The following is a 25,695-nucleotide window of genomic DNA, read 5'->3' on the forward strand; positions in this document are numbered from 1 at the left end:
TAAACTACCGATATCACCACAATCACCACACACATCATAGAGCCGTCTAGTAGGACCTTCCAAACATGGTCCACCGCTTTGCATCCTTACCGCACGCCGTGCACTTCGTCTCGCCGGGCTTGATCGGGGTCCACTTGGATTGGTCGAAGGGAATGCAGAGTGACTTGGCTCCTGCAGAGGGGGCGCGCTCGTCCACTGGCTCGGCACTGATATATCACCTCAAAATCAGCAAGCAGGTTTTATTTACGACAGCCGCACACTGGTACTCACGCACGTCCGCTCCGCTCTTTGATGTCGTCCTCGCACGCCTCTTCCTCGCACCACGGAATCACCACGACGCACTTATCGTCGAGCGCGGGAACAACATCTTCCCACTTGGTGACCTCCTTGATCCGCGAGTGATATGTATCCCGTGCCCGGCTGAACATATCACTCTGGATTGTCTCGAGGAGCTTCGGGACCGATTCCGTGATGTTGTCGAGCGGCAGAGGGGTCTTGACGCCCGTGTCGCGGCGGACCGAGAGGGTCGAGTTCTTTTTGAGATCCTGAGGACCGATCTCGAGCCGGAGTGGCACACCCTTGTTCAGTTTATCGTCAGAGTCTGTTATTATGATCAGCCAGGATATATGCACACCTTCTGCTCCCACTCGTTGAACTTCCATCCCGGGGTGTACCCTTCTCTGAGGTCCGCCTTCGCCTTGATGCCGACCTGCTTCAGCTTTTTCGCCAAAGCATCGCACGCGTTGTTGATCTCCGCCCTTTGCTCGTCCGTGAACTTCGCTGTGATACCCACCGGTACCACCACCGCCTGTACGCTCGCTACCCGTGGCGGGAGCACCAGACCCTGGTTGTCTCCGTGCACCATCACCATCACGCCGATCGTGCGCGTGCTGAGACCCCACGAATTCTGCCAGACGTACGTCTTGCGCTTACCCTCCGGGTCTGCCGGATCCTCGACGAAGATATTGAACATCTCCGGGCGCGAGAAGTTCTGGCCGAGACAATGCGACGTCGCACCCTGAATGCCGCGTCCAGAGACGGGCACGAAGCCCTCGCAAGTGGTCGTGTACAAACCTCCGGCGAACTTCTCCTTCTCGGACTTGACTCCAGGGATGACGGGCACCGCTAGGAGCTCCTCGTACACGCGCCGGTAGAGATCGAGGATTTCGAGCACCTCTTTGTCGGCCTCGGGCTTGGTGAGGTGAGCGGTGTGACCTTCTTGCCAGAGAAACTCGCGCGTGCGGAGGAAGGGCTCTGATCGTGCGGTCAGGGTTGGGATCTCCGAACGGTAAAGGTGGACGTACGAGGAGACTTGAACTCCCAGCGGACGACGCTGTTCCATTGGTTGAGCTTCAAGGGGAGATCGCGGTGACTCTTAATCCATTTCGCATAGTCTGGTAATCATCAGATCACGATCCACTTTCCTGCCAGTTCTGAGAACACTCACAAGGGTACATTGCGGTCTCGGACGTCGGGCGGATGGCTATAGGTTCTTCCAATTCCGACTGGCCACTGATGATATAAACGAGAGTCACAGTCCAATATATGCCAAAGTAGTGATAGAATGTAACTTACGCTCTTGTCACCCAGGCGACCTCCGGGCTGAAACCCTCGATGTGGTCCTTTTCGCGTTCGAGTACGCGCTGGGAGACAAACATGGGGAAGTACGCGTTCTCCACGTCCATCTCCTTAATCTTCGAGTTGAACCACTCTATATGTATTGACGAATACAATCGGTCAAGATCCATAGACCACTGCATTTCCGCTTGCGGCTGACCTTGGATAATCTCCCAAATGCTGTAAGACCACGGCTTGAGGATGTAGCATCCGGACACGGAGTAGTAATCCAGCATATCGGCTTTGAGTAGGACCTATATGTGCACAATCGGCGATAGATTCTATATCACAACTGTTTGAACGACGTACATTCGTATACCATGCCGGGAAATCAACCTCTTTCTTGACGCCGATGGCCACTTGTACCGCGCCCTCTATCTTCGCGTCCTCCTTCTCCTTTTGCGCTGCAGCGGGCTTGGCTGCAGCCGGAGCAGCCACACCCGTCTCAGCTTTAAGCGCTTCGAAGTCAACGATGTGCAATTTAAGCTCTTCTTTCTCGAGATGCTTCAGGTAGGACGCAATGTCTTGGCCGGATAGGAAGATCGTCTGTGATGAGGACTGGGCGTGGACAGCGAACAAAGATGAGGAGGAGGCGAGGGAGGCATCGAGCACAGTGACAACGCGGGGGAAGGTGTTTTCGTCGAGGGATAGAGGGGAGACTAGTGCATATCATCGGTCAATTTGCACCTCCTCCACTGTAACGAGAATATAGCGCGACATACTGGAGTTTTTGTCGAGGGAGAAGAATTCTTGAAGGAGATCCTCGCTCGCCAAACGCAGCTCTTTCAGACTAAGTTTCTTGCCCAAGGCGCCGGAATTGGTCTCGGTCTCCTCCCTCGCGATGACGACCAGAGGAACCGGGGTAGCGGACTTGGCCGTCTTGGGTTTGAAGATGAGCGTCTTGATCAGCTCAAAAGATTGTGGGGCGTCGGCCGACTTCTGCAAGGCCTCTCTCCACGCAGCCGGGGACGTCGCCTCAACATGCGACACGGATGCGGACGGTTTTATCGAGAGCGCCGAGAGCGATTGGGTGACGGATTCCAAAGATGCCATGGTCGCGACGTGCGTTCTGGCGCTGGTGGTGAAGAATGATCTGCTAGAGCTTGAGATGAAGGAACGCAATGAAGATCTAGCAGTTGTCTGTGTGGCTATCGACTCAATCTGATTGACTCGAGATAATCCGCCCGCGTTGTTGACTCGACATGACCACGAACGAGAGCTGCATATTCCTGCACGGGCTAGACGCGGACGGAGCGCCGTGCGCGCATTCATCCACCAGCAAGAAACCGAGGAACCGAGATGAGAAGGTGGCGTCCGTGAACGACTACGGGTTTGCCGACAGAACCCGTACGGGACAACGCACGCGACAAAATTTACGCTACTATGCGCTGGCAAATCACTACGGGGCGGATATATGCGTTTATGACTGTTGTTGAATGTTCCAAGCTCAAGACGTCCTCATGCACCCATGTGAATGAGCGTAGCCCGGTCGTCAGTGCCGTAGTTGGGATGCTCGCGAAGCTTCTGTACCACGTCGTCCGGCGCATATGGGATCGTCTCCAGGTCCAAAATGTCGTTTCTCATGCCTAACAGCTGCCTATAAACGTGTTTTGCGACAACGGGAGCAACGTCGTCATTCATCCGCCTGCACAATTGTGAATGTATCAGTGCCTCCTATATGTAATGCCGAGGTTCGCAAGCATGGGTGGGATACATACTACACTGTCGCGACTACACCTACGAAGAGGAGGGCCACATCGAGGTGGACGCTATCACCCTTTCCGGTCTCGCAGGCAGGCTTGAACGAAGATCAGAGCTCCTCTGTCCATTAGGATCGTATTACATGCAGATGCCTAGACTATACGTATGGTAATGTAACGTTTTTATGAGGACGGGATGGCAGCGGTGCATCGCGCGCACAAGAGATCCTCAGCAGGTCGCGTGTATGTCCAACAACGGGGACACTTGTGTTTGCTCGAAGGTCGAACCCGAAGAAGTATGGAGTCCGTCTTCGAGTCTGGAAGGAAGTTTGGACCATCTGTCAGACGATGCCGCGTACTCCTTAAGCAGGACTGACCTGTAGGGGGAATCGTACCAGTAACGATCCAAGTTGGTTCAGACACGCCCAGAGACGCTTTATCGGTAACCGTGACATCAGAGACAATGAAGAGCGTTTTCAGATATTCGCCTTGCACGAGGTTGTGAGCAAGGATGTGAAATCGAATGCCTTGAACGCTCACTTTCCCGTCGTAACACGTCAACGAGTTCGCTGATGTTTGAAGAAGGGACGTCAGGGAGGACAACATCTACTTCGGCCTCCAATGAATTGCGTAAGTGCCTATAGGACAGAACACCCATACGTCAGGGCAGCCTATAAGAGGAAACTTTGTACCCTTACTTCTCGCCACGAGCCTTCTCCAGAAGCAGCAAGACTTCGCTCCTGGCTCGCAGGAGCACATTCATGTCCTCCTCCGCCTGTGGGTCGCGCCATTCCACGCTCTGCCAGTATCACCGACTTCATCAGCAGCCTTCCACGAATTTTGCCAACATTGACTTACCAACGGCACCCAAGGCTCCATAAACACTGATTGAAAGCTAGGGTAGGCAGCCTTTCCTACTCGTTCGAGGTTTGCGATGTTCGCGTGGATTTCTTCCGCAAGGTGCGGAAGCACGGGGGCCACAGCCTTGGTCATCGACTTCAAGACCTGCTCTAGCACCGTTGCAACTGCGCGACGAGACTGGCTCTCCGGTTTTTCAGCGTAAAGACAGTCTTTGGTGATGTCAAAGTAGAGCGACGACATGGTGATGTTTGCGAAGTTGCTTAACGCGTTGACGGCTGTGTGTCCAGAGGGAGCCCATACCAGTCAGCAACCAGAGATTCGTAGGTTCAGCAACTGGCCCACCTTTCGGGAAGTTGTACGACGCGTAGCCCTCCATTGCGGCTTGCTCCACCTTGTACAGTTCGTACATCACATAGCGTTCCGCGAGCCCCAGGTCCTTCCTCTCCACACGCTCCCACTCGCCGCCGAACCCATTGTACACGTTCCCAAGGATGAATCGCGCCGTGTTCCTAATCTTTCGGAGCGACTCGGCCGCTTGTGCGAGTACAGTGGGACCAAGCGCCGCGTCGCGCCAGTACTCCACAGTCGCCGCCCAGAGTCTGAGTGCATCGGCACCATAGGCGGGCTCCTTCTTCTTGTCCTACCCATCGTTGGAGGTTAGTAAACCACGCTAGCGTAGGTACAACCCGAAAACGTACCTTGCCGCCGTTTACGACCACCATCGGGCTGACGATGTTTCCCAAGGTTTTGCTCATCTTCTTGCCTTCCTGGTCGAGGACCATCCCGTGCGTTATTAACGTCCCGTACGGCGCCACAGATGTCTCCGTTCCGTGCCACTGGGACACGGCGACCTTGGTCAGCAGCTGGCTCTGGAACCAGCCGCGGTGCTGGTCGCTTCCCTCCACACACACATCCGCCAAGTGTTGTCTACTCTCACCCAGGCCCTCAAGCATGCTCCAAGACGACCCGCTGTCGAACCAGACGTCCATAGTTTCCGTTCCCTTCCTCCACCCCTTCTCTCCCGCTCGAGACAGGGGAACGAAGTCCTCCACCGGACCATCCCACCAATGCTGTATGCCCTTGTTGTCTATCACCGACAGAATGTGTTCGAGGCTCTGCTCCGTGAGGAGAGTCTCGCCAGTTTGGTCATTATAGAGGGCAGGGATAGGCATGCCCCACACCCGCTGACGAGAGATGCACCACTCGGAACGCGTGTTGACGAACGACTCAAGGCGGTTCCGGGCTGAAATCATACGGATACCGACGTAAGCGGAATACATCCGAAACAGCAAGGAATGGACGCACACACGGTGGGATAGAAATCGACATCCTTGAGTGCGGTGACGGCAGCGTCCTTGATGTTATTCAGATTAGCAAACCACTGCTCGGTCGCCCTGCGCCCAGCTTTGTCAGTATCGCTCGAGCGCAGTGAAATGGGACTCTTTCCGCCTACATGATGATGACCGGCTCCTTGGTCTTCCAGTCTATCGGGTATCGATGCTTCAACTTTCCATTCCAAACGATTTTGTCGCCCAAGATGTCGATAACGACCCGCCCGCCGTCGCGTAGAACCTGCAACCCGACAAGCGACCGACCGGCCTCGTGGCCGACGACATCCACGACTTCCGGGCTGAACTTGCCAAGGGCGTCCACGTGGCAGAGCATCCCTGAGTGGCGAGGCAGCAAATTCAGCGAGCGGAAAAGGTGATAGTCTTCCATGCCGTGCGCAGGGGCGCAGTGAACAAAGCCGGTGCCGGTGTTCGGCGAGACGTGCGCCGACGGGTGGATCTTGTAAACGAAGGGCTGGCTGCGGCCGAAGAGAGGCTTGTAGGTGACACCGACAAGGTCTTTGCCTGGGTAATATCCGGTTCGTTAAGGCTGTGCGTGACGCTTAAGGCCCTAGCACGAACCTGGTATGTCCGCGAGTACTACCGTGTGTCCGAGGATGTCATCTTTTTCCAACGCAGAGAGCCTATCCTTGGCGACCAGAAGAAGTTGACCTGTCTTTTTCTGTCGGAGGACAGTATATGTCATTCCCTCGTTGACTGCAATACCCTGCGACATCAATCAGTAGGAATATGGAAATTGAGTGCATGAGGTATTTACCATATTGGCTGTCAATGTCCATGGCGTGGTCGTCCAAACCAGCGCCCCGATGCTGTCCACTTTCTCTCTGGCCATCAACTCTCTGAGCAAAGGTGGAACACTACCGGCGGAAGCGGGTACGGTGAAGGAGACGTATACGCTATGCGAGATGATGTCGTCATACTCGAGCTCAGCCTCGGCGAGGGCAGAACGCGAAGACGGCGAGTAGTAAACCGGTCTGTGAGCGCGGTGAATGAGACCAGCGCCAATCATGCGCTGAAATATGCGCAATTGGCGCAGCATATAGTCGTGGTCTATATCCCATGCGGCGTTGGTAAGCTCACTGAACGCTCCGGGGAGGAAGGAGTGATGCGGCACCTATAGTCCTATACGTCGAACTCGGGTTGTCCCAGTCAGCCATGATCCCAAGCTGTTTGAACTCTTCCCGCTGCTTCTCGACTTCCTTGTGTGCGTACTTGAGCGCTTCGGCACGTACTACGCCCGGCGGAAGTTTAAGGGGGTCTTTCTACGAATGCAGGACAGATTAGTTGACGTATTGAGGTCAAGCTTGATCACGAACACGAAGACGCTTCAAGGCTTTGTTCTCGATGGGAAGACCGTGACAGTCCCAGCCCGGCACATAACTGATTGAGCTGTCAGCGAATTGCTTCGGTTTCCGCGGGCGGAGGACATAGCTCACTGTACACGGTGACCGAGAAGAACGTGATATCGATTTATGATGTCCTTCAGGATTTTATTAAGAGCGTGCCCTAACCCCGACAACAGCCGTCAGTAAACGCGCTTGTATGTCCTGGATATGCCGTACCCATGTGCAAGTCACCATTGGCATACGGAGGACCATCATGCAACACAAACAGAGGCCCTTTCGCGTTTTCCCACTATCATACGCGAACCCAGGTCGTAAGAATGCGGTCGGCAGGAATGAAATGACAAGTTGGTATCAGCATAGTCGTTTTCCGCTGGAGTTTCCGGTCCGACCTGCCAGCGATACAAGTCGTCACATGTCCTCTTCCTCAATGGAACCTCCCGCTTGGACGGTTCGCTCCATAACGGAAATGATGTTTTCGGCAGTAGGAGGGTCTTTGAGTACGCCTTGTCCGGGTTGCTGGTCGAGCTTTCCGCGGTGGCAGCCGCAAGGCGGCGGGTGGACGAGGACAGGTAACGTCTACGGAGACATTGATGGGCCTTTGTCCCCAGAGCATTCATAGGTCAAGTGAGCGTGTTGTCAAAGGACCGAACCAGACGGTGAGCAGACAGCGCTGTAGCGACTGCGAGCGAGCGCGATTGAGCGTAAACCTAACCTCAGTCCCGGGTTTGTCCTGTTCACACCCAACGGTAGCAATGCAAGAGTCTTGCGGTAATCGCCATAATATATCGTACATCCACGCTGTCTGTATGCAACTCACACTGCGGGAATCAGGCTGAATCTGGGCAAAATATATCAGAGATAATTTGCAAAATAATCCAGAAAAACTATGAGCTAAGTTGACCCGAATGATGTCAAACTTACTGCAAAGAGACCGGGAAAGTAGTCATATTTTTGACATATATCGACATCCTTGAGATAATTATGTCATAACTTCATACTAGCTTAGCTGCAAATATGTCAGTAGTAACCATAGTTATTATACAACAGTTTTGTGATATGTTTTTCCCAGATTTAAGGGATTTCCCGCTGTGTCAAGGCAACTGCGCTCACGGAGGTTCACGGCTTCGATGAAATTAGAAGATTTGACGCCACACCGGAGTTGGCCACAGAGTTGGCCGTCTTGGCGGCCAAAAGGGAAATTTCTGTGATTTCACGGACAAGAAGCTCCCACGGTGTGCGTGATCGGATGCCTGAGTCTTGCCTCTACCGCCTAGTCACTGTCAGTCTCCTATCACTGGGTCTGTAACTGCATTTTTAGACCAAAGAATGATGTAAACATATTATAAAACTTTTAAAACTTCTCATGATTTTATACAGAGGAAATCTTGAACCAGATTAATGATTTTCAGCTCATTTTTATATCTAAAAGTTTTAAACAGAAATCTTATAGATAAGGTTTGGCTCATGCACGATCCGGAAACATCACGTGTGATCCAAATAAGGTTAAAACTGAATGCCGTGTCGATGCATTGCAACCTCACCCTGCGTTCTATGACAGGATTGCATTGTAAGTTGATTGTGGACAGTCTAAGGCGGATAATATGGGTATCAGGGACTGCATACTAGAAAATACTGTTGGAGTATCAGAATTCAGTGCGCGTTCAGTGCTCACTATTATCTGATCGCTGTACACGTATATCTAAGGTAGGGCCAGCGCAAACCCTGGTACATCATGTGTCGCATTTGTCGAGAAAATGTCAAGAATTGTTGTATTTGGTGCGCTGCACAGAAGCTGCAACATATCTACTACCGTCACATCATAGCTAGACAATGACTCGATGATATGACGGTCCTACATATTATGAGAGAGCGCTGGGTGAGCGACGATATCCTAATCAAGCTGCCCATTCTCTGGGAATCCCGCTCATCCGAGGGCTGTGATTGGTCGAGAGACCATTGTGGCGCCAACACGTGATGGTGTGATGTACCAGGGTTTGCGCTGGCCCTGTCTTACTCGTGCTCGCATCCGATGTACCTTACGCGCTTGCCTAGCAATTTTACCTTCGCATTGCACACGGGTCAAGCGCGCTCCGCGCCCGACATGCCGCCCGACATTTAACAAATACCATCACGAAATCCTAACTTCTCTATGGAAGTTATGTATCCGAGTTGAATTCATATTTCATGTGTTTAAGATCATTAAACCTGATAATCATGTTATATATAGACCCTCTATGCACCGTTTCCTTCTCTATTACAGCTTCCTATGAGCAATAATCGGTTGGTTCGATGGTATACGGCTGTTGCAGGGCAGAATTGCCTTATTTGGGCTGTGAAATCTATCACGTGATGTCTCCGGATTGTGCACGAGCCAAACCTTAGGTTCAATGTTATACGGCTGTTGCAGGGCAAAATTGCCTTATTTGGGCTGTGAAATCTAGCAAGTGATGTTTCCGGATCGTGCATGAGCCAAACCTTAGGAGGTCCAGCGCGTACCCTGACAGAACCACCGTGGTTGGAGAATCTGCATAAACACATAATGCATAGCAGTCAGGCCAGATTTTTCACGTATTTCCGCCAAATTCAGAGCGGTCGTCTCAAGCGACCCTATGATGATGCTTGTTGCCGCATGACAGCTCAAAAAATAATTCAAAAGAAAATGACAATATATTATGATGCATAAATCTCATAATGCATAGGGTCCGGGGACGAAACCGTGTTATGCATTATGAGGTGTTCGACTGTGGGTATATTTCCGGCGGCGGGACGCGTGATTGGATCCGCGATGGCGGCGCCACATATCAGCTCAAGCTCTTGCTCGCTACACTACTCTCCTCCGGAAGCTTCTACCAATACGTACAGAGCTATGTTGAGCGATTGGAACCTCGACTTGACTCGACGATAACCGAGACACAATTGAAAGCCGTTCAGACTAAGGGCCGAGGTCTAATCGCGAACGACATCGGACCCACGATGTCGCCGGTTCCTTCACATCCCGGTGCCCTGAGGCTAGCTATAACCCTATCGTCCAGCCTCGTTGAACCTGGACCGGCACCCAGTGGCGCATCCGACATGGCCGCTAACGCAGCCATGGTCCACTCCCCGTTGACGCCCCCAGCGGAGGCTGACGGTTTCACGTTCCCGCCCGACAACACGTTCCACATCGAGCGGACAGCCGCTCCCCCATCTATGACTCACCCGCACGACGACGTCGTTAGGAACGAGACGTCCGTGCTGCACTCTACGCTTCGTTTGCTGCACGCCGACGAGCTCGTGCGCCTAGCGAATCTGCACGTGCATCGCGCAGAGGAGCCATACTGGCATCTTTGCATCGCGAACTTGAAACGCTACATCTTGTTCCTGTTCTCAACCTGGGGTGATGTGCTCAAGGGCATCGGCGCCGGCAATCTTGGTGAGCCTCCGGTCATCCAGTAATGTAAATCAGTAAGAGCGCTAACGGAGCGTCTCGAAGGTGTGTTGGATGTTGCGGCGGTGGTGACGATCGCGAGCCTCGCAAGCCTCATCATGCTGGCCCTCCTCCCCATGTGTCTGTTCATCAAGTTTCCGCTCGTCAACTGGGCGTATGAGACTTGGGGCAATATGCGAGGGGAGCACCTCAGCCTCGTTAACGCCCGTATGTTCCCCAGTGCGGTCTACTTCCGGCATACTTGTCGCTGACATTTATGTTGTATTTCGATGCTCAGTCGGACATATGTTCAAAGAGCTCACTCCGGAGCAAGCAGACGCTGCCAAAGCGGCTCTCAACACCCCCCTTGCCGCCCGTCCATCTCACACCGTAGAATTCAACGTTGACATAGCAAAGATGCTGTATGTCATCTCGTTACCCCGTCTTCAGCTATATTTCTAATCCATTCCCTCATCAGGTTGCAGTTGGCCAGTCTGATGTACGAACGCGGCACCTCTCAAACCCTGTCTGCCATCCGCTCGACCGTCTCGCAATCCCGGCACCCCTCCCTCGCCGTGCCCATCAATGGACACCATCGGTCGCGCGCTTCTACCGTCTCGCCCTCCGCCAACCAATCCGAACCCGTCCTTGACTTCGAACCGGGCGAGTTGCTCTCCTCCCTCGTCGGGCCCAATGCGACGCGGACCATCTCCCGCCTCCTCCGGGGTGGTGATACGGGAGGAAAAGATGCGGCGATCGCAGATTGGATCAAGCGATTCGGGATAGAGTACGCGCCTGTGAGCGAGCTAGACGGGGAGAGCTCGGCATACGCGGCGTTGTTCTGGGAGAAGGGCGGGAGGTGGATCGTGGTGGCGTTCAAGGGTAGGTGTTGTTGACTTGGTTGCACGCCAGATGCTGACCGGGGAATCGTAGGCACAAGTCCTGCGGAGTATGATGGTGCGCGTGTGACATGGAGGAACAGACATGGGATAGTCATTGACGCTACCGTAGAGTGGGTATGGGACTTCACCTATCGCTTCCGCTTCGGTGGTCACGTTATCAGAGATTTTGGGAATGGTGAGTTTGCTACTTGCGCTTCTTACGTATGGCTCTCATCTCCTCATCTCTAGTGCATGGTGAGCGGGTTTGGCCCTTGGCCCTTCGGTCGCTGACCTGCTCGCTCAAGAGGGCTTCCTCGATAGATTATTCCCTCGTTCGCGCCACCAGCCGCACAACCATGATCCTCCTGCTCCGCAAGATCGTCGGCCGTACGGTGTGTACTTTCTTCGACTATTCCTCATCTGGTCAATTACGCTCAACATGCACCACAGACACCATTGCAGCCGGCATCAAGCTGGTGGCGGCGCAACTCCGCAACGCGCAAGCGGACCCGGACGCGGAGATCAATATCTACTTCACAGGTGGTCGTCGATATCTCCGTACTTTTCGCCGTGTATCTGACAGAACTGGATGGGTAGGCCATTCTCTCGGGTGCGGTGTCGCCAGTATGGCGTACTCGCGCGCCTTGACGCACGAAGACGACGATTTCGGGCCCGGGATCAGAATCAGGGATGCGTACCTTTTTGGTGAGGAAGACGATTCGACCTTCGAGGTGGGATCGAGAGCGTGAACTCTGATGATCATTGTGCAGCTGCTCCCGTGTCCTGCGATCCGTCGAGTGTGAAAGGTACACTGGCATTTTGCTGTCCCCGCGGGCTGAGCACTGATGCGACCACGCGGCCAGCTTTCGACCAAACCATAAAAAAGAATCCCGACCTGCCGCGTATGCTGTGGAGGGTTACAAACGTTCGTATATCTACAACTATCGAGCGGTAACACCGCGATGTACCGACCAACAATACAGGGGAACGACGCCGTGTGCACGCTCCTACCCGACTTTGGCGACGACCCCCGAGTTGCGTCGCGCTTCCCTCCCAGTACTTCTTCACTCCTCCATCCTTCGCCCGTGCACTGACGATACCCGAACCCACCGCAGACTCCCCGATGAACTTTGCCCATCTTGGCGCCGAACTGCGTATGCGCACCAAGCCGCTCCGAACGCGCATCGACGGCTCGCTCGTCCCCCGCGGCACGGTCGTCAGTGTGCAGTCCGCGCTGCCCGCCAACCTCATCGGTACCGTCACGGACGGGGTCGGGCTAAGCAGGCTGCAGCGCGCGTTGCAGAAGCTGCCGGCGGTGGGCAGGCTGGTTGAGCACGGCACAGGCGAGTACCATTATGCTGCCCTTGCAACGCACATGGTCCGGTGCTGATTTCGAACTTGTCTTGTTTGGGCAGCGTTTTACTGGGACCAGCTGATGAGGATCGGGGTGGGCGAAGCGGAGTGGGCGATGTAAGAAATCTTGCAATGGTTAATGGATGTCACGAAGAGCAAATGTGGACACTGCGACAGCATGCTTATGTCCGGAGGTTGTCCGTCCCCCGTCTCGAATCTGATATGATATCGCGTCCGGACTCCGGAGAGCGTTTCCGCGCGGATCGGAGGAAGCTCCCGGCCCGAGCCGGTCCGCCCTGATCCCCGCGTCGGGCGCGCCCCGCTTCCCCGCGCCTCTCTCCGAGCACTCGGTTCTCTTGTTCCTTGCGACTGCGGGCTATTAGTGCAGTCCCCTGACCTCCAACTGAGACATGGCAGGCCCGCACAAGCGCGGGTATCGGGCGGCAGACGGAGCCGTCGCTTACCCCTGGTCATGGCCGCGCATCACCATCATATCGAACGCGTCCTCAAAAAGGGCCGCCTCGTTGAAGGTTGACGCTGTTGCCTGCACGGCTTCACTTCGACGTCGGCGCAAACTGTATTGCGATGACTGGCTCTTTGTTCTTCGCGAAGTTTGCGACGGCGCTTCTCGTCCTCAGCCTCAACGTCGGCACTCACGCAGCCGAATGCGTCGTTCCGCACAATGAGAATGGGACGGACGACTCTCCGGCGATACTTGAGGCCTTCACCACCTGCGCGGAGGACTCCGTCATCACGTTTCAACAGAAGAACTACAGCGCGTACACGCCTATGAGCTGGGTCAACCTTAGTGCGTCACCCGCGTCTTCTTTGTTCTCGAGCCGTCAAGCCTCACACTGCTATCCATCAGAGAATGTGACGATCAACCTGCAAGGAAATCTGCTACTTCCAAAGAACATCACTGCGGTGCAGATTGCCATCAACGAGACCAACAACCAGCCAAGCGTGCGTCGAAGCTCCCGTTGTATTGCGATTGAGTATTGGAGGACCCATAACATTGGCAGACTTACGCCACGCCGTGGTACTACATTCACGGCGAAGAGGTCACGTTTAAGGGGTCGAACCAGTCCCAATGGGGTGCCTTCCATGGCTTCGGGCAGCAATGGTGGGACATCGAGAACCAAGTAGGCCAATGTCCGCATTCTCGACAGTGTCCTCGAGGCTAAGCTTGGTCATAGACGCTCCGTCCCCAACTAGCGACCTTCAACGTCACCAACGGTACGCTAAGCGGGCTGAAAGTGATCAAGCCCGTTGCGTGGGGATGGAACATTCCTGGTAAAAATGTCCTCGTCGAAAATCATTACGTCGACGCGAAGCCAAACAATGGGACAAGGAACAGCACGATCGTATGTTTATGCTGCGGCGTATTCAGGGTTTGTACTGACCGTGCCTCTGTCACACAGAGCTTCCCGTTCAATACGGATGGGTTCAACCTTTCCGGCCAAAACATCACCATCGACGGTTATTGGGGGGAGAACGGAGACGATTGTGTTTCTGTTGTCTCTGGCGCTCGGGACATCACTGCGCTGAATGGCTACTGTGGCTTCTCCAGCCACGGACTGTCCATTGGCTCTCTAGGCAAGAACGGAGCAAACTCGACCGTTGCAAATGTCCTCTTTAACAACTGGACTATGGATGGCGCGGTATACGGGTCCCGGTTCAAGTATGTCCATGCCCGTCGTCACGATCTCATCTTTCAAGGGACTAACTTTCCATGTGCAGGTCCTGGACAGGCGGAAACGGATGGGCGGAGAACGTAACATGGTCGAACATCCACCTCATCAACGTCTCCACCGCAATATTCATCACCCAGAATTATTTCGACCAGGAAGTCGGCAAGCCGACCGGCGCCGGCGCGAACGCGACCAAGGTCGTCAACTTCCATTACGAGAACTTCACCGGCTCGCTGAACGGCAACTGGACGGACGGCACCTGCGTCTCGACTCCATGCTGGAACTACGTGGATGGGGTCGACGGCTCGCAGTCGATTATCTTGGACCTGTACAATGATACCGGTGCGTCTCCGGCATGCGCAGCTGTCTATACGTCGTTGTCTCTGACGGAGCGCTTTGATCATTCTCAGCGACGAACCTAACCTTCACGAACATCTCCGTTTCGCAACACAATGGAAGCAACCCGAACGTCTTGTGCGACGCAAGCGCACTGGCGCCTGGAGAGCAAAGCACGCTTGGATTCAACTGCACCGATGGACCGTTCAAGGTGACGAGCGTCAACAGCAGCAGTTCGACTGGAGGAAAAAGCGGAAGCAGCGGGGCACTCTCTGTGAGAAATGACGCGGTCCACGTTATTTCAATCATCGTGGCTCCGGTAATGATCGCAATGTTATCGATGTTTTGAGTGATATATGTACATGTAACGGTTTGCCATAACGCGTGTTATACGCTAGTTCAGATCCTACGCTCCACTTGACGCCTGGGGCATCTTCTCTGGCCTCATCTGGGGAGATTGCACCCGGCCTATGCCTCTTCTTGCAAGCTCCTTACTCCAAGCCCTCAGGATGTGCTTCTGCACCTTCCCGCTCGCGGTCTTCGGTAGTTCTTGTATGATGTTGCCGGCCTCGTCTGTGTCTTCTCCGACGACCCAGACCCAGGCGGGCGCGTTCTGAACGAGCATAGTCGGCAGTCGTACATAATTACTGACATACAGCATGGGCGGCTTACCTGCGGATTCATTCCCCTGCTCACATGCATGCGCACCTCATCCCGCGAAATCTGGGTGTGAGAATGCGGATTTCTGACAACCCATGCGCCGACGACCTCGCCGTATACAGGGTCAGGAACCGCAATGGCAGCGCCCTCCAGGATAGCAGGGTGTGAAGTCAAAACGTTCTCGATTTGGACGGGGAAGAGGTTCTACAGTCCATGTGTATGTCAGAACTGTGATATCTATGCTATTAGGCTGGAGACTTACCTCTCCACCTCGGATGATGATATCCTGGTCATGCATCATTAAGGATCAGCGCGACACGTGCAATGCAATCGAGCGGACTATGAACGAACCTTGATCCGACCAACAACTATTCCGCGTGTAAGCTTGGCTTGATATTCGCAGTTCATAAAAACTTACTGCGCAGATAACCCTCCTCATCCATGATACCCTCGTCGCCGGTGTGCATCCAAAGCGTTCCCTCTTCGTCCCTCTTCATCACGCGCCTGGTCTGCTCCTCATCACCCCAATACCTGAGGGCGAAGGTAAGGTATCACCACAAATCGCTAGGAGGATCCGGCTCACTGGGTTTGTAGCAGGTATCCGGCGACCAGTAATTCTCCCGGCTTTCCGATTGGGACGACGTTTCCTTCCAGGTCGACGAGTTTGGCCTTGACATGAGGCTGTATCTAAGCAAGCTCAATCATGAGTATAAACATATGGTGGAAGGCAGCATAGCATGTACCTTGCCGACAGTTTCGACACGCTTCTCGAGAGGGTCCGAAAGTGTGGTTTGGAATGATACAGGGCTATAAGAAAAATGTGGGTAGGTACGAGCGCGGACAACCTAGTTTATGTAGAGGACTCGGAGCGCACCTCGTCTCGGCTAACAGGGAAGAAAAGTCATTCAGTACATGGACAATGAACCAATTGATCAGATATATCCACTCATTCCATATGCAATTGTTAACCCAGTGAGGTTCAGCTCATTGATCATTCTGCGCATCATGCCAATCGGTATACTCGACCCTGCAGCAATGCCCGTCCTGCAAGCAACAATTGGTCAGTAACTGTACCAGATTAAACCATCGACTCTGTGAACCCTTACCGCAGAGAGCTAGTATCAATGGCTTCACCCATATCACGCCTCTTCTCCACTTCGGAGAGCACGCCTAGGAAGTGGGTAGGCACTCCGTGCAACGCGGTGCAGCGTTCATGGATCAAAGCATCGACTATCCGCGGTGGGTCAAAAACCGGGCTTGGGTAGACGATGCAGGATCCGTGCGTCCACGCTGCCAGATTCCCCAGAATAAGGCGTGTTGATCACCAACGTCAACAAGATCCGCATCCGACGGTACATGGTAAGTATCAAGGATTAATCAGGAGACGGGGTCGGAGACTCATCAAAGCAGTGGAACAAGGGAGGTACATTGCCTGAAAGGCTCAGGTCAGGCACTGTTCACGGGAAGAAGAGGCGAGTTCTAAACATACATACGACGTCACCAGGGCCTAACTGCATGCATCGACCGATGGAAAGAGCATTGTTCAGAAGGTTGTGATGTGTGAGCTGTTAGGAGAAGATGAAGATTAGCAGCTGCCTCTTGGCTTATATCTCACATTCTGCATACTTACGCAAACTGCTTTGGGGGAGCCCGTGGTTCCCCTGTAAACCGAGAAGGTCAGTCGAAAAGGGCAAAGCTTGCAGCATGAATCCTCACGAGGTGTATTGCATATTTATCACATCGTGCTCAGCAAGCGAAGACATTCGAGCCTTGACCTCCGCCTCTTCCGATCCATGTGCCCAAACGAGCGTCTCCCGAAAATCGATCATGGATCTCAAACCTTCGGCGTCTTTCGCACCGTGCGATGAGAATGAGTCATCCATAACGATTACATTTCGCAGAGCCGGAAGAGTTTCATCTTGGATTTCCCCTGCTGAAGCTGAAGAAAGCGAAGGCAGCGAGGACAACAGCATTTGTATATAATTGGAGGATCGGATGCGAGGTACGAGGAATAAGTGGGAGACGTCCACGATCCTTAGGGTGTTGATCTATGGGACCACCTATTAGCTACAAGAAGTTCGATCGCAAGTGTTGGGGTCACCAGTTCATGAACACGATAGGCAGGGTTGATCGTCACCAGCACAGCGCCGATTTTTACGCAGGCCCATTGTAGACAGGCGTAGGCGCTTGATAGTGTAGCATGAAGTGCTCTGCCTCTGGAGATGAGGGAGTAAACACACCTGTTATTGCCCATGATGACAGCTACCCTTTCGCCCTTCTTCACTCCCATCGCAATCAGTCCACGGGCAACGGCAGCGACATGATCGTCAAACTCTCCAAATGTCCAGGCCAGACTCTTCTGTGAATCAGAGAAGGTACTTCTTGGTCCACCATAGGGCCGTGCAGGTTCAGAGCGGCACCGCAACGCGGGCCGTTCGGAGTACTTGCTCAGTATGTCATTTTCGTAAAAGTCCGGTAAGGTTCCGTGAGTTAGAGGGGGGTCTAGAGGTCCCTCTACCGCAGACCAGGATAGCGATCTAGTCAAAGTTCTTGTGTAATGCCACCGAAAGTTTTGAGTTGTCCTCGCAAGCTGAATCCAGCGCATGACGAAGTCGGGGAATGAGTTGCGGGGTAAATCACATTGGTAATCAAATTCGATGATGCATTTTCAGCGTGGTCCGCGCGGCCCGCGAAGTCATGGTCTTGTGGGGATGTACATATGAGAGTTCGATCACCATCTCTTCTCAATCGGCGGGCAGGAAGTCTCCCGACCCGCCCTTCGTACTGGTCGACGTGAGTCCAAGAAGCAACACGGTGAGCGCTGCGGTCCATCTAGGAGCCATCCGAAACTGCAGATACCAAGATCAGGCATTTCGACACAAGGAGCGTTGCATGACTAGTCAACGTGGCGGAGCGGCATCGACTAATCGATTGATCAAGGTCGGTATATTGAACGAATGTAAGCCTGGTAGCAAACCGCATTTCAGCCGAGCTGTCATCGTCTGAGAATGACCATCCGTCCGCACCCGTCATCATCGGCTCATACTTACTTAACCTCCGGCGCCAGGTGCGATTCCGTGAGATATAGATAGATTCGGGTACGTAGATCAAGACGGGGCTGCAGAATGAGTTCCTACACATCTACATCGGCGAAGGTCTCAACCAGTATGAGATAAACGTAGATATCGTCGTCTCTATACGGCGTGAATCATCGAATACTTATGAAGAATATTCAGTATTGAACTTGCCCTGGATGTTCGCAGTCTCATCACCAATGGCAAGGAGATTACGAGCCTTTAATCTAGGCAAGATGGCCCCAAGTCGTGTGGAACTGAGGTTCCAACCAGCGATTGTTACGGACTGCAGCGATGGGAAGCGATCGTGGTCGTCTATCTGTGCATCCAAGTCTGACCAATTCATCCGATTCTGAACCGCAGAGCGGACTCCGCTCCAGAACCACAGCGCAATATGCCGGACATGCAAGGAACTGACTGTCCCAACGAAGGTCGTCACTGAGTCAATCCGGGCTCCTCGCACAGCCCTGATAATCACGTTCAGCTCCTTGAGCCGGGGACAACCTGATAAATGCAGTGCGTCGTCGGCTGTTGGCGTTGAGTATTGATTTGTTTACAACGAACAACACAGCAACGTACCCTCCGTTCCTGTTACGTAAATGGTGAGCGTTAGCTCTTCTAGTCCGCGTAAATGTTCAAGCCATCCAGCGACGATAGGTTGTTCTTCTTCGCTCATCCCCCAAATCATGAGACGCCGTAGACTCTCGAAGGATGGAGGACCCGCAAGCCACGAGTACAAGCGGCCCATTTGACCACGAGGTGATCTGAAAATTGTGATGGACTTGAACGCCAGAGACTGAGGGACGGACAGCCATTGGGCACTGGGTGCTGCCGAATCCCACTCTCCATGCAATTGAAGGCGGTCGAGCCTCGGGAATGCGGCGATGACACTATGCAAGCCCAGGAGCGTGCGGAAAAGACAGAAGGGGTGTATCCACAGGCTCGCGACTTCCCTGAAGCATGGGTGCGATAGCACTTCGTGTAATCCATCCAGGTAGGTGTCGTGGGTTCTGCGGTAGCTGATTTGCAGCACTTTTGGTACGAACCCAGGGCCCAAGATTGTGAGACATTGGTTTATCCAGTCATCGACGACTGGCATTCGGGTCGTCTTGTTGATCTCGAATTTGAATGACTTGATGTACGTTACGATGTGTGGCGACCGGTGTACGATTCCCGCCAGAGAATTAAGACGGTCGTCGTTATCGCGAATGGTGCAAGTGTTCCATAATCTACGCTGAGAAGGAATACGTAGGTTGCTGTTTACCAAAGAGCAACTACCGAGGTCACTCTTTCCGTCGATCTCTTTAATTATAAGGTCGAGTAACTCCTGAGGTAGTCGAGCGTGGAGGGCCATTACGGCTTTGGGCTGTATGGCAGAGCAAAAGAGGCGCAAGTATACAGTGTACTGTCCAGCGTATCGGCAACAACTTTGATGGTGGTCGTCAGACTTGAGTCAGAGTGGCCACGTGCTTTCCAAATATAACGAGCTTACGATGCGATATGCGAACGTGAACTTGAACCTTCCTCATCGTGATTGTGTGTAATATGCGCAACATATACGCCCATTGAATTGTTTTACGTATGATTTTACTCTGGATCTGTGCGCGACCGCAACGGAGGGGTAGGAGATTCCCGCCATGACCCTCATTCTTCTTGTGCTGACACAGCTTGCACTAACTATGTATCAACGACCCACTCTTGTTGCTTGCGGTGATAGATTGCATGATACACCGGATCCAACGCATGAGTGTTGATGAAAGAAGCATGCGCGCGAGTATCTCCGAATACTATTTCCTGCCTACACATGCTGAGAATGTATCGAGATTAATGTACGGCTTCTACAAGTTAGACAAGTACGTCAAAGCACAATACATGGAGTCGATCATTCCGGTGATATGGACACACAAACGCGGTTCAAAAATTCAAATGGTATCGACTTGGGTATCGCATAAAAGTAGCATCCTGATATTCAAGGTTTGAAGATCATGCCTACTCGTCATTGGCGCTTTCTACCGGAGCTCGAGGAGGCATAGGGATCTGACCTTGGAGAGTCCCCATAGTAATACGTTCCGGATGATCCATAAGGCTGTTGTGAACGAGGCGACGACATGGAAAGCCGCGACATGTCAGGCATCGCGTACGGGTCGCGACCAGGGTTCGATCCTCCCTGGGCAACGGCCGGGTAGCCTGGTGGATACTGATGACTCGGACACGGCGCAGGCATAGTGCCGTACGCAGTAAGGTACGGCGACGCACCAGTGGGCGCACTGCCCGATTGCCAGTACTGCGCATCGTGGGTGGAGCTGCCGGCGGGCCTTGCATGCACAGAGTATGAGGTGTTGATGCGAGGGTCCAAGTATGGGTTGGATGCGGCAGAATGGGATGGCGCGTAACCGGCCACCGAGCTGTCTATCCGGGAGTTGAAAGCACCGCTGGCGTCATTGGTGTAGCCATACGTGTTGTTGTACGCGTTTGATGGTGCAGATGCTACTAGCCCGCTTCTAGACAAAGAAAGGAGAGACGGTCAGCGGCTGTATCGCAGTCAAGTGAGTGCAGAAGAAGGGTATGTACTCACGGAATGTGTTCGGAAGAGCCAGCACTGCCATACTTGCGTTGGATCTCAGCTGCCGCCTTGAGGTGTTTTTGGGCGCCTAGGTGAGCATCGGTGATGCGGTTATAGTGGTCTGCGCTGGTCTTGTGGCTGGGGTCAAAACCTCCATAGTGATCCTGACCAGCATTCCAACGCAGGGTCGCCTCGGTAAGTCGCAGTTTAGCGATCTCCCTATGTCGTTTAACATGCTCCTCAGGATCTGGCCGATAACCATGGGCTTTGTTCCACTCCTTCCGCTCGCGCTCCTTCTCCGCTGCCTCTCTCTTCGCGGCATGATAGTCTGCGGTGGCCTGATTAGAGGAAGACCTCGAAAACTGGGATGTCGAGGACGAAGACGAAGACGCCGAAGTCGGAGTCCTGGGATAACTTGAAGATGGAGGGACGCTGGGCCAGTTGGGAGGTGAGGCCATCTTGTACGTAGTAGAGAGCTTAAGGGTGCGATACAGATAATCGGACGCGAGTTGCGACTAGAAGGAACGAGCTCGAGGGGATTGTAACGAACAGGCAATAAAACGCGGCCTTTTCTAGGGAAGCAAGCTGTTCATGCGTAGCACCTGGAGTCATTCTCCCCGCATACAAGACATGCTAGTAGAGTAGTCAAAGCGATGCCTTGGCCACGCAGCCAGATACGTAGAAACCACTATGTACAGGGCCGGGAGCGAACGTCCGGAAGCACACTTGACGTCTTCGGACATAGCAGACGGACGAAGCTCACAGAATAAGCTGAGGTTCATCCAAGAACCCACTCGAGTGACCCGGAGAGCACAGCATAGAGATAGCTTCCTGGCTCTCGCGTGAGTCAGGAATAGCCATTAATCAAGTCAAGCTCGGAGTCGAAGGAGACTGCGAGGGGCTGGCGGTTCGGCAGTGAGGCCTGCGAACGGTTGATTAGGCATATTCCATGTGGTAGCAACAGACCCTGAGGCAGTGACAGACCCGGGGCATGCTAGACTGTCTTCCGGTCAGCGATCGTTGTGGTCTCTACCGTCTCCAGCAACCGTTGACGGAGTACACTGTCCCTAGAATCACTCACGTGATGCCGATCCGCGTTTTTTATACATTTCGGGATGAATGCTGTGTAAAGGCAGCAACACGATAGGCTAGGAAGCGTGGGATGGCGCGTTCAACGCGCAATGTCTAAAGGTGTTCATACTGAAAAGGGACGGTGATCCACCCATGCATAGCCTAGCATATGAGGTGCACTGGGCCACAGTAATCACATCTATATATATTGATACCCGAGCGACATTGAATGCGATCTATTGAGACAGCCCGGGTTTGTCGGCATCTGCCTCTTCCTTCTCCGCGTCATGCGCCGTGAGGTCTCCGACGACGCCTTTGCTTCGCACCTTAGCCAATTCATCTGGAACCAAAAAAAGGGTAGACAGCGGGAATGTGGCTTGACACTTCTGGCGAAATTCGTATACCCGCGGCGAGTTCACGCTCTGCACGAACTCCAAGGCATCGTAGTACGTCTGAAAAAGCGTGAGCGCGTGATAGCAGACATATGATGGCACACCGACTTGAACATCCGGTCGTACATCAGGATTGAACAAAGCAAACAAAGTGCTGTCCACCACATCTTGCGGAGATTTCATGGCTCGATATACCCTTGACGCGGCCAGAATAGCAGTTGGAGAGGTCGAGTGCCTTTGCAAGAAGTTCGAGTTGTAGGTCTCCAGCGAGGTACCGTCCGGAATTAGATCAGAGGAACATGACACCACCAAGAGACCCGCTGGAGGAGGCAACGGTTCCTCCAAAGAGGATACTAACCGGTCGGAGTTATTTACGGCCCCAAGCTCAGGTAACCACGGTACCCACATCGCAAACGATAGTCAACTAGGCGCACATGCAGTTCAGCGTGTTCGGGATCTATGGCGCGGGCGTGATTGAGGGCCTTCAAGGCCTGGAGGTATTTTCCTTGAGAAGTCAGGTTCGTCTGGACGACCGAAGGAAAACGGCACCCACTCCGTCTGACGGCGACATCATATACTGTTATCCACACGTCCACGTTCTTTGTATCCGAAACCACCAAGGGATGTAAGAATTTTGCGGCACGCTCTAGGGCATCAGGTGAAGCGAGCAGCTTGCTACCATCTGGGTCCTCGTCCTTGGGCAAAGGAGGCTCTAGGCCTTTATCCTCGTTACCAGACGCCGACGTAGCCTCTGCGATGAATGCTGTTTTTAGAGGTATATGGGTCGATATATGGCGGAAATCTTACGTTTCGCTGCTTCTTTGACCTTTTCAGCGGCTCTTTTGGCTTTTGCTTTCGCTTTTTTCTCCGCAGCACTCAGAGAGCCATCTAATAGAAGTGTCGGCGACACGATCCGGTCTGCACCACATGTCCATACCGATTTCGTTCACCCTTGTCGCTAGAGAAGGATCGTCATGCACGCGAACAGCAATCTAGTGAGAGTTTGGATTTAGAAAATTGCATGTAGATGTAGATGAGAGGGGTGGCAGAACATACCCTGGAAGCACCAAGAGCAGCAGCAATGTAACCGGGATGGGTTCGTAGCTTGTCTGCCCAAGCGATCATGCTATGAGGGAAGAAAGCCAGTGAAGGCATGGCACGTGATAGCGATCGGTGGGGCTTACCTCATGTATATATTGAGGTTGAACTTCCGCATCGAGTAGCCATGAAAGTCGAACTGATCATCGTACATCTCGTCGAACACCTGAGAAGCGAAGCTGTGTTGAGGAGACAGTCCACTTCATTCTGAGGTTGCTCACCTTCTGGACGGCGGCGTACTTCTTCAAGGCCATTCCAAGGTTACCGATGCGCGCGTAAGCATCGCCCGCCTCGTTGAGGTAGAGCAGTGACTGCATGTCTTCAAGGTCCGCGCCGGGACTCGCCGCATCTTTCTGCGTATATTCGTAAGCCCGTCCGCGCGCCCACGAAGAGCACGTAACAGAAGAAGCGTAGCGTCCTCTGTCATGGCCGCGACGTCGAAGTAGGGAGAAAACAAGCTGACCTTCGTGAACAACCCGAAGATATCCATAGCCTCATCGATCGTCCCGGCGCGCAATCGGTATTTTGCACATTTGGTATTGAGGAACCGATCCTGACCATCCAATAACCGGGCGTCGTCGACTGCTCGGGCAGCTCCCCACGGGTCACCTGCGCGCTTGAGAACTCGACCTCTGGCTGTGTAAAGCTCGGGGAGGGTCGGGGTGTGCTCTATCGCAAGGTCGATAAGCTGGACCGCAAGCTGATGGTTTCCGAGGAAAGAATGATGCTGGGCGAGGAAATACAGAGTCCACAGGTAGACAGTAGGATCTTGCTCGGACGAAGAGGGGCCTGCGGGTGGCTGAGCCTGTTCCTGCCGGAAGATCTCCACTATCTCTTCTATGGCCTTCCGTTTCTCTTTGTCACCATACAGCGACTTGAGGTCGGTAAAGAGCGAGGGGACGCCCTTGGTGAGTGCAGAAATGACATAGGAGCGTGCAAGGGCAACAAATTCCGGTCCGCTCGCGACATCAAGAGCTATGCGGCGCGGTGCCGTGGCTTTCGGAAGCTGAGATGACAGATCTTTCAGGAGATCGAGGGCGCGGGCTCGGTCGGCATCAGTGACGGTTGCTACTCCGGGATAATTAGCGCTCAACGCGGTGCAAGCACTCCCTCGCCGGCGCACCTAGGTCAATGTCTTTGGTAGACATATACCCACGGTAATATTCGTGGTACTCCGGATTTTGGTGTATCAACGCCAACCAAGCACTCTCGGCGGCGTCCGTTTGACCTGTCTTCGAGAGAAGCCGAGCTAGCCGCACGTTCTCGCAATCAACAACCGCATAGGGACTGTGTGAGATACTGTACCTACCTCGGTACTCCCGTAGAGCAGTTTTGTCGACTATAACATCATCACTGGCATTGGATTCCAGGAATTGTAGGGCTTTCTCCGATTCCCCCAGCAATTCCAATACCTGCACATGGTAGAGGACGGTCTCCGATGTCTCGACATCATGTGCCGGAATGTTCTATTATTGTTGTCATGTCAGCACGGCGTCCGAGTGCGTGATAGCTGCACGAACCTTCAGGATGGATTCATACTTCGTTAGCACATTCTCGGCTTCCGTGAGGTTCCCACTCAGATGGTAAGCGACCGCCAGAGCAACCCAGTTCCCTCGCACTTGCGGGCGCAGTCGAAGTAGAATATGGCGCGACTCTATGAGACCGTCGTAAAGTCGAAGTTGAGCTTGCAGGCTTGCTGCGTCCCGGAGAATATTCATATTGTCCTGCCGCAGTTTAAACATCGGATGTATGGTGGGATCATGCAATGTCACGTACCTTGTCAAACTTCAACGCCTGGGTGTAAGACTTGAGCGCCTCCTCATACTTTTTCTCGCCCTTCTGGATGAGTCCAAAGACATGCCAGACGATATGAGATGTGATATCAAGACGCATGCCCTTCTTGACGAGTTCAATCCCTTCGTCGCGTTTGCCTTGGTGGGTCATGATGAGACCCTTCATGCAAATTGTTTCTGCAAGCCGGGTGATCTAGTCATGCTTAATGAGATCGTGAAGTGTCCGTACCACCATGCTCGGGATACTTTTTGAGGATCGCGTCGGCTGCCTTAATACCCTTCTTCAGTTGACGCGTTTCATAGAGAGTCAGGAGTTCTTTGAATAGTGTAGCCTCCCGTGAAGCCAGTATCCGGTTTTTGGGAACAGTAAGCGCTTGCGGGGCCATGATGGAGGTGAGGAAAAGTTGCGTTATGCACGATGCAGGTTCACAGGATATTTCATGACAGCCTTCCCAATAGGCTGTCATATTATGTAGTTAATGCAGCCTACACGGATGATGTAGC

The 25,695-nt window shown here is 53.3% G+C and overlaps 7 protein-coding genes across 7 annotated transcripts; 2 read left to right on the top strand and 5 right to left on the bottom strand.

The window, feature by feature from the left end:
• Positions 1-46: 46 nt before the first annotated feature.
• On the bottom strand, positions 47-2,670 carry PUNSTDRAFT_67403 (prolyl-tRNA synthetase; the record flags this gene model as incomplete). Its single annotated transcript, XM_007383495.1, has 9 exons — positions 47-206; positions 271-578; positions 635-1,254; positions 1,305-1,394; positions 1,448-1,512; positions 1,576-1,711; positions 1,778-1,871; positions 1,927-2,276; positions 2,340-2,670. The coding sequence occupies 9 exons, from the start codon at positions 2,668-2,670 to the stop codon at positions 47-49; spliced, it is 2,154 nt and encodes a 717-aa protein (XP_007383557.1).
• A 793-nt stretch (positions 2,671-3,463) lies between these two features.
• PUNSTDRAFT_52331 (isoleucyl-tRNA synthetase) lies at positions 3,464-7,534 on the bottom strand. Its single transcript, XM_007383496.1, has 16 exons — positions 7,263-7,534; positions 7,090-7,162; positions 6,964-7,033; positions 6,844-6,907; positions 6,642-6,789; positions 6,285-6,577; positions 6,089-6,233; positions 5,632-6,031; positions 5,484-5,572; positions 4,877-5,421; positions 4,521-4,818; positions 4,176-4,453; positions 4,016-4,116; positions 3,858-3,955; positions 3,695-3,805; positions 3,464-3,634 (listed from the first exon to the last, which is right to left on the bottom strand). The coding sequence occupies exons 1-16, from the start codon at positions 7,488-7,490 to the stop codon at positions 3,501-3,503; spliced, it is 3,075 nt and encodes a 1,024-aa protein (XP_007383558.1). The 5' UTR covers positions 7,491-7,534; the 3' UTR covers positions 3,464-3,500.
• Positions 7,535-9,846: 2,312 nt separating this feature from the next.
• On the top strand, positions 9,847-12,685 carry PUNSTDRAFT_143563 (alpha/beta-hydrolase; the record flags this gene model as incomplete). The annotated part of the gene is made up of 15 exons (XM_007383497.1): positions 9,847-10,285; positions 10,346-10,507; positions 10,578-10,701; positions 10,758-11,161; positions 11,213-11,236; positions 11,291-11,356; positions 11,410-11,415; positions 11,466-11,552; positions 11,611-11,700; positions 11,758-11,865; positions 11,931-11,966; positions 12,024-12,085; positions 12,144-12,216; positions 12,276-12,503; positions 12,576-12,685. The coding sequence occupies 15 exons, from the start codon at positions 9,847-9,849 to the stop codon at positions 12,632-12,634; spliced, it is 1,968 nt and encodes a 655-aa protein (XP_007383559.1). The 3' UTR covers positions 12,635-12,685.
• Positions 12,686-13,098: 413 nt separating this feature from the next.
• On the top strand, positions 13,099-14,889 carry PUNSTDRAFT_68102 (pectin lyase-like protein; the record flags this gene model as incomplete). Its single annotated transcript, XM_007383498.1, has 8 exons — positions 13,099-13,321; positions 13,382-13,476; positions 13,536-13,655; positions 13,710-13,877; positions 13,935-14,194; positions 14,254-14,467; positions 14,516-14,546; positions 14,615-14,889. 8 exons carry the CDS (start codon positions 13,099-13,101, stop codon positions 14,887-14,889), a joined length of 1,386 nt encoding a protein of 461 aa, XP_007383560.1.
• Positions 14,865-17,792, bottom strand: PUNSTDRAFT_143564 (acetyl-CoA synthetase-like protein). The gene is made up of 16 exons (XM_007383499.1): positions 17,441-17,792; positions 17,302-17,386; positions 16,917-17,248; positions 16,831-16,861; positions 16,690-16,765; positions 16,603-16,632; positions 16,307-16,514; positions 16,147-16,244; positions 16,075-16,084; positions 15,944-16,007; positions 15,784-15,887; positions 15,619-15,731; positions 15,552-15,568; positions 15,463-15,486; positions 15,213-15,404; positions 14,865-15,153 (listed from the first exon to the last, which is right to left on the bottom strand). Exons 1-16 carry the CDS (start codon positions 17,488-17,490, stop codon positions 14,947-14,949), a joined length of 1,641 nt encoding a protein of 546 aa, XP_007383561.1. The 5' UTR covers positions 17,491-17,792; the 3' UTR covers positions 14,865-14,946.
• Positions 17,793-20,270: 2,478 nt separating this feature from the next.
• Positions 20,271-21,295, bottom strand: PUNSTDRAFT_134040 (uncharacterized protein; the record flags this gene model as incomplete). The annotated part of the gene is made up of 2 exons (XM_007383500.1): positions 20,271-20,775; positions 20,850-21,295. 2 exons carry the CDS (start codon positions 21,293-21,295, stop codon positions 20,271-20,273), a joined length of 951 nt encoding a protein of 316 aa, XP_007383562.1.
• A 778-nt stretch (positions 21,296-22,073) lies between these two features.
• On the bottom strand, positions 22,074-25,577 carry PUNSTDRAFT_143565 (N-terminal acetyltransferase A auxiliary subunit; the record flags this gene model as incomplete). The annotated part of the gene is made up of 15 exons (XM_007383501.1): positions 22,074-22,360; positions 22,409-22,653; positions 22,707-22,805; positions 22,854-23,051; positions 23,108-23,188; positions 23,238-23,292; positions 23,357-23,426; positions 23,485-23,564; positions 23,620-23,751; positions 23,862-24,466; positions 24,522-24,647; positions 24,708-24,864; positions 24,919-25,122; positions 25,175-25,368; positions 25,421-25,577. The coding sequence occupies 15 exons, from the start codon at positions 25,575-25,577 to the stop codon at positions 22,145-22,147; spliced, it is 2,619 nt and encodes an 872-aa protein (XP_007383563.1). The 3' UTR covers positions 22,074-22,144.
• Positions 25,578-25,695: the final 118 nt, after the last annotated feature.

This window comes from Punctularia strigosozonata (genome assembly GCF_000264995.1).
Source record: "Punctularia strigosozonata HHB-11173 SS5 unplaced genomic scaffold PUNSTscaffold_6, whole genome shotgun sequence".
Lineage (NCBI taxonomy): Eukaryota > Fungi > Basidiomycota > Agaricomycetes > Corticiales > Punctulariaceae > Punctularia > Punctularia strigosozonata.

Coding starts and splice junctions, on each gene's coding strand:
- PUNSTDRAFT_52331 (XM_007383496.1), bottom strand. CDS start 7,490: ATGAATGCTCTGGGGACAAAGGCCCATCAATGTCTCCGTAGACGTTAC. Junction 6,234..6,284: donor GGACATTGACAGCCAATATG/GTAAATACCTCA, acceptor TTGATGTCGCAG/GGTATTGCAGTCAACGAGGG. Junction 4,117..4,175: donor TGGAGCCTTGGGTGCCGTTG/GTAAGTCAATGT, acceptor TGATACTGGCAG/AGCGTGGAATGGCGCGACCC.
- PUNSTDRAFT_143564 (XM_007383499.1), bottom strand. CDS start 17,490: ATGGGAGTGAAGAAGGGCGAAAGGGTAGCTGTCATCATGGGCAATAAC. Junction 16,766..16,830: donor GCTCCCCCAAAGCAGTTTGC/GTAAGTATGCAG, acceptor TTCTCCTAACAG/CTCACACATCACAACCTTCT. Junction 15,732..15,783: donor GGATACCTGCTACAAACCCA/GTGAGCCGGATC, acceptor CTTCGCCCTCAG/GTATTGGGGTGATGAGGAGC.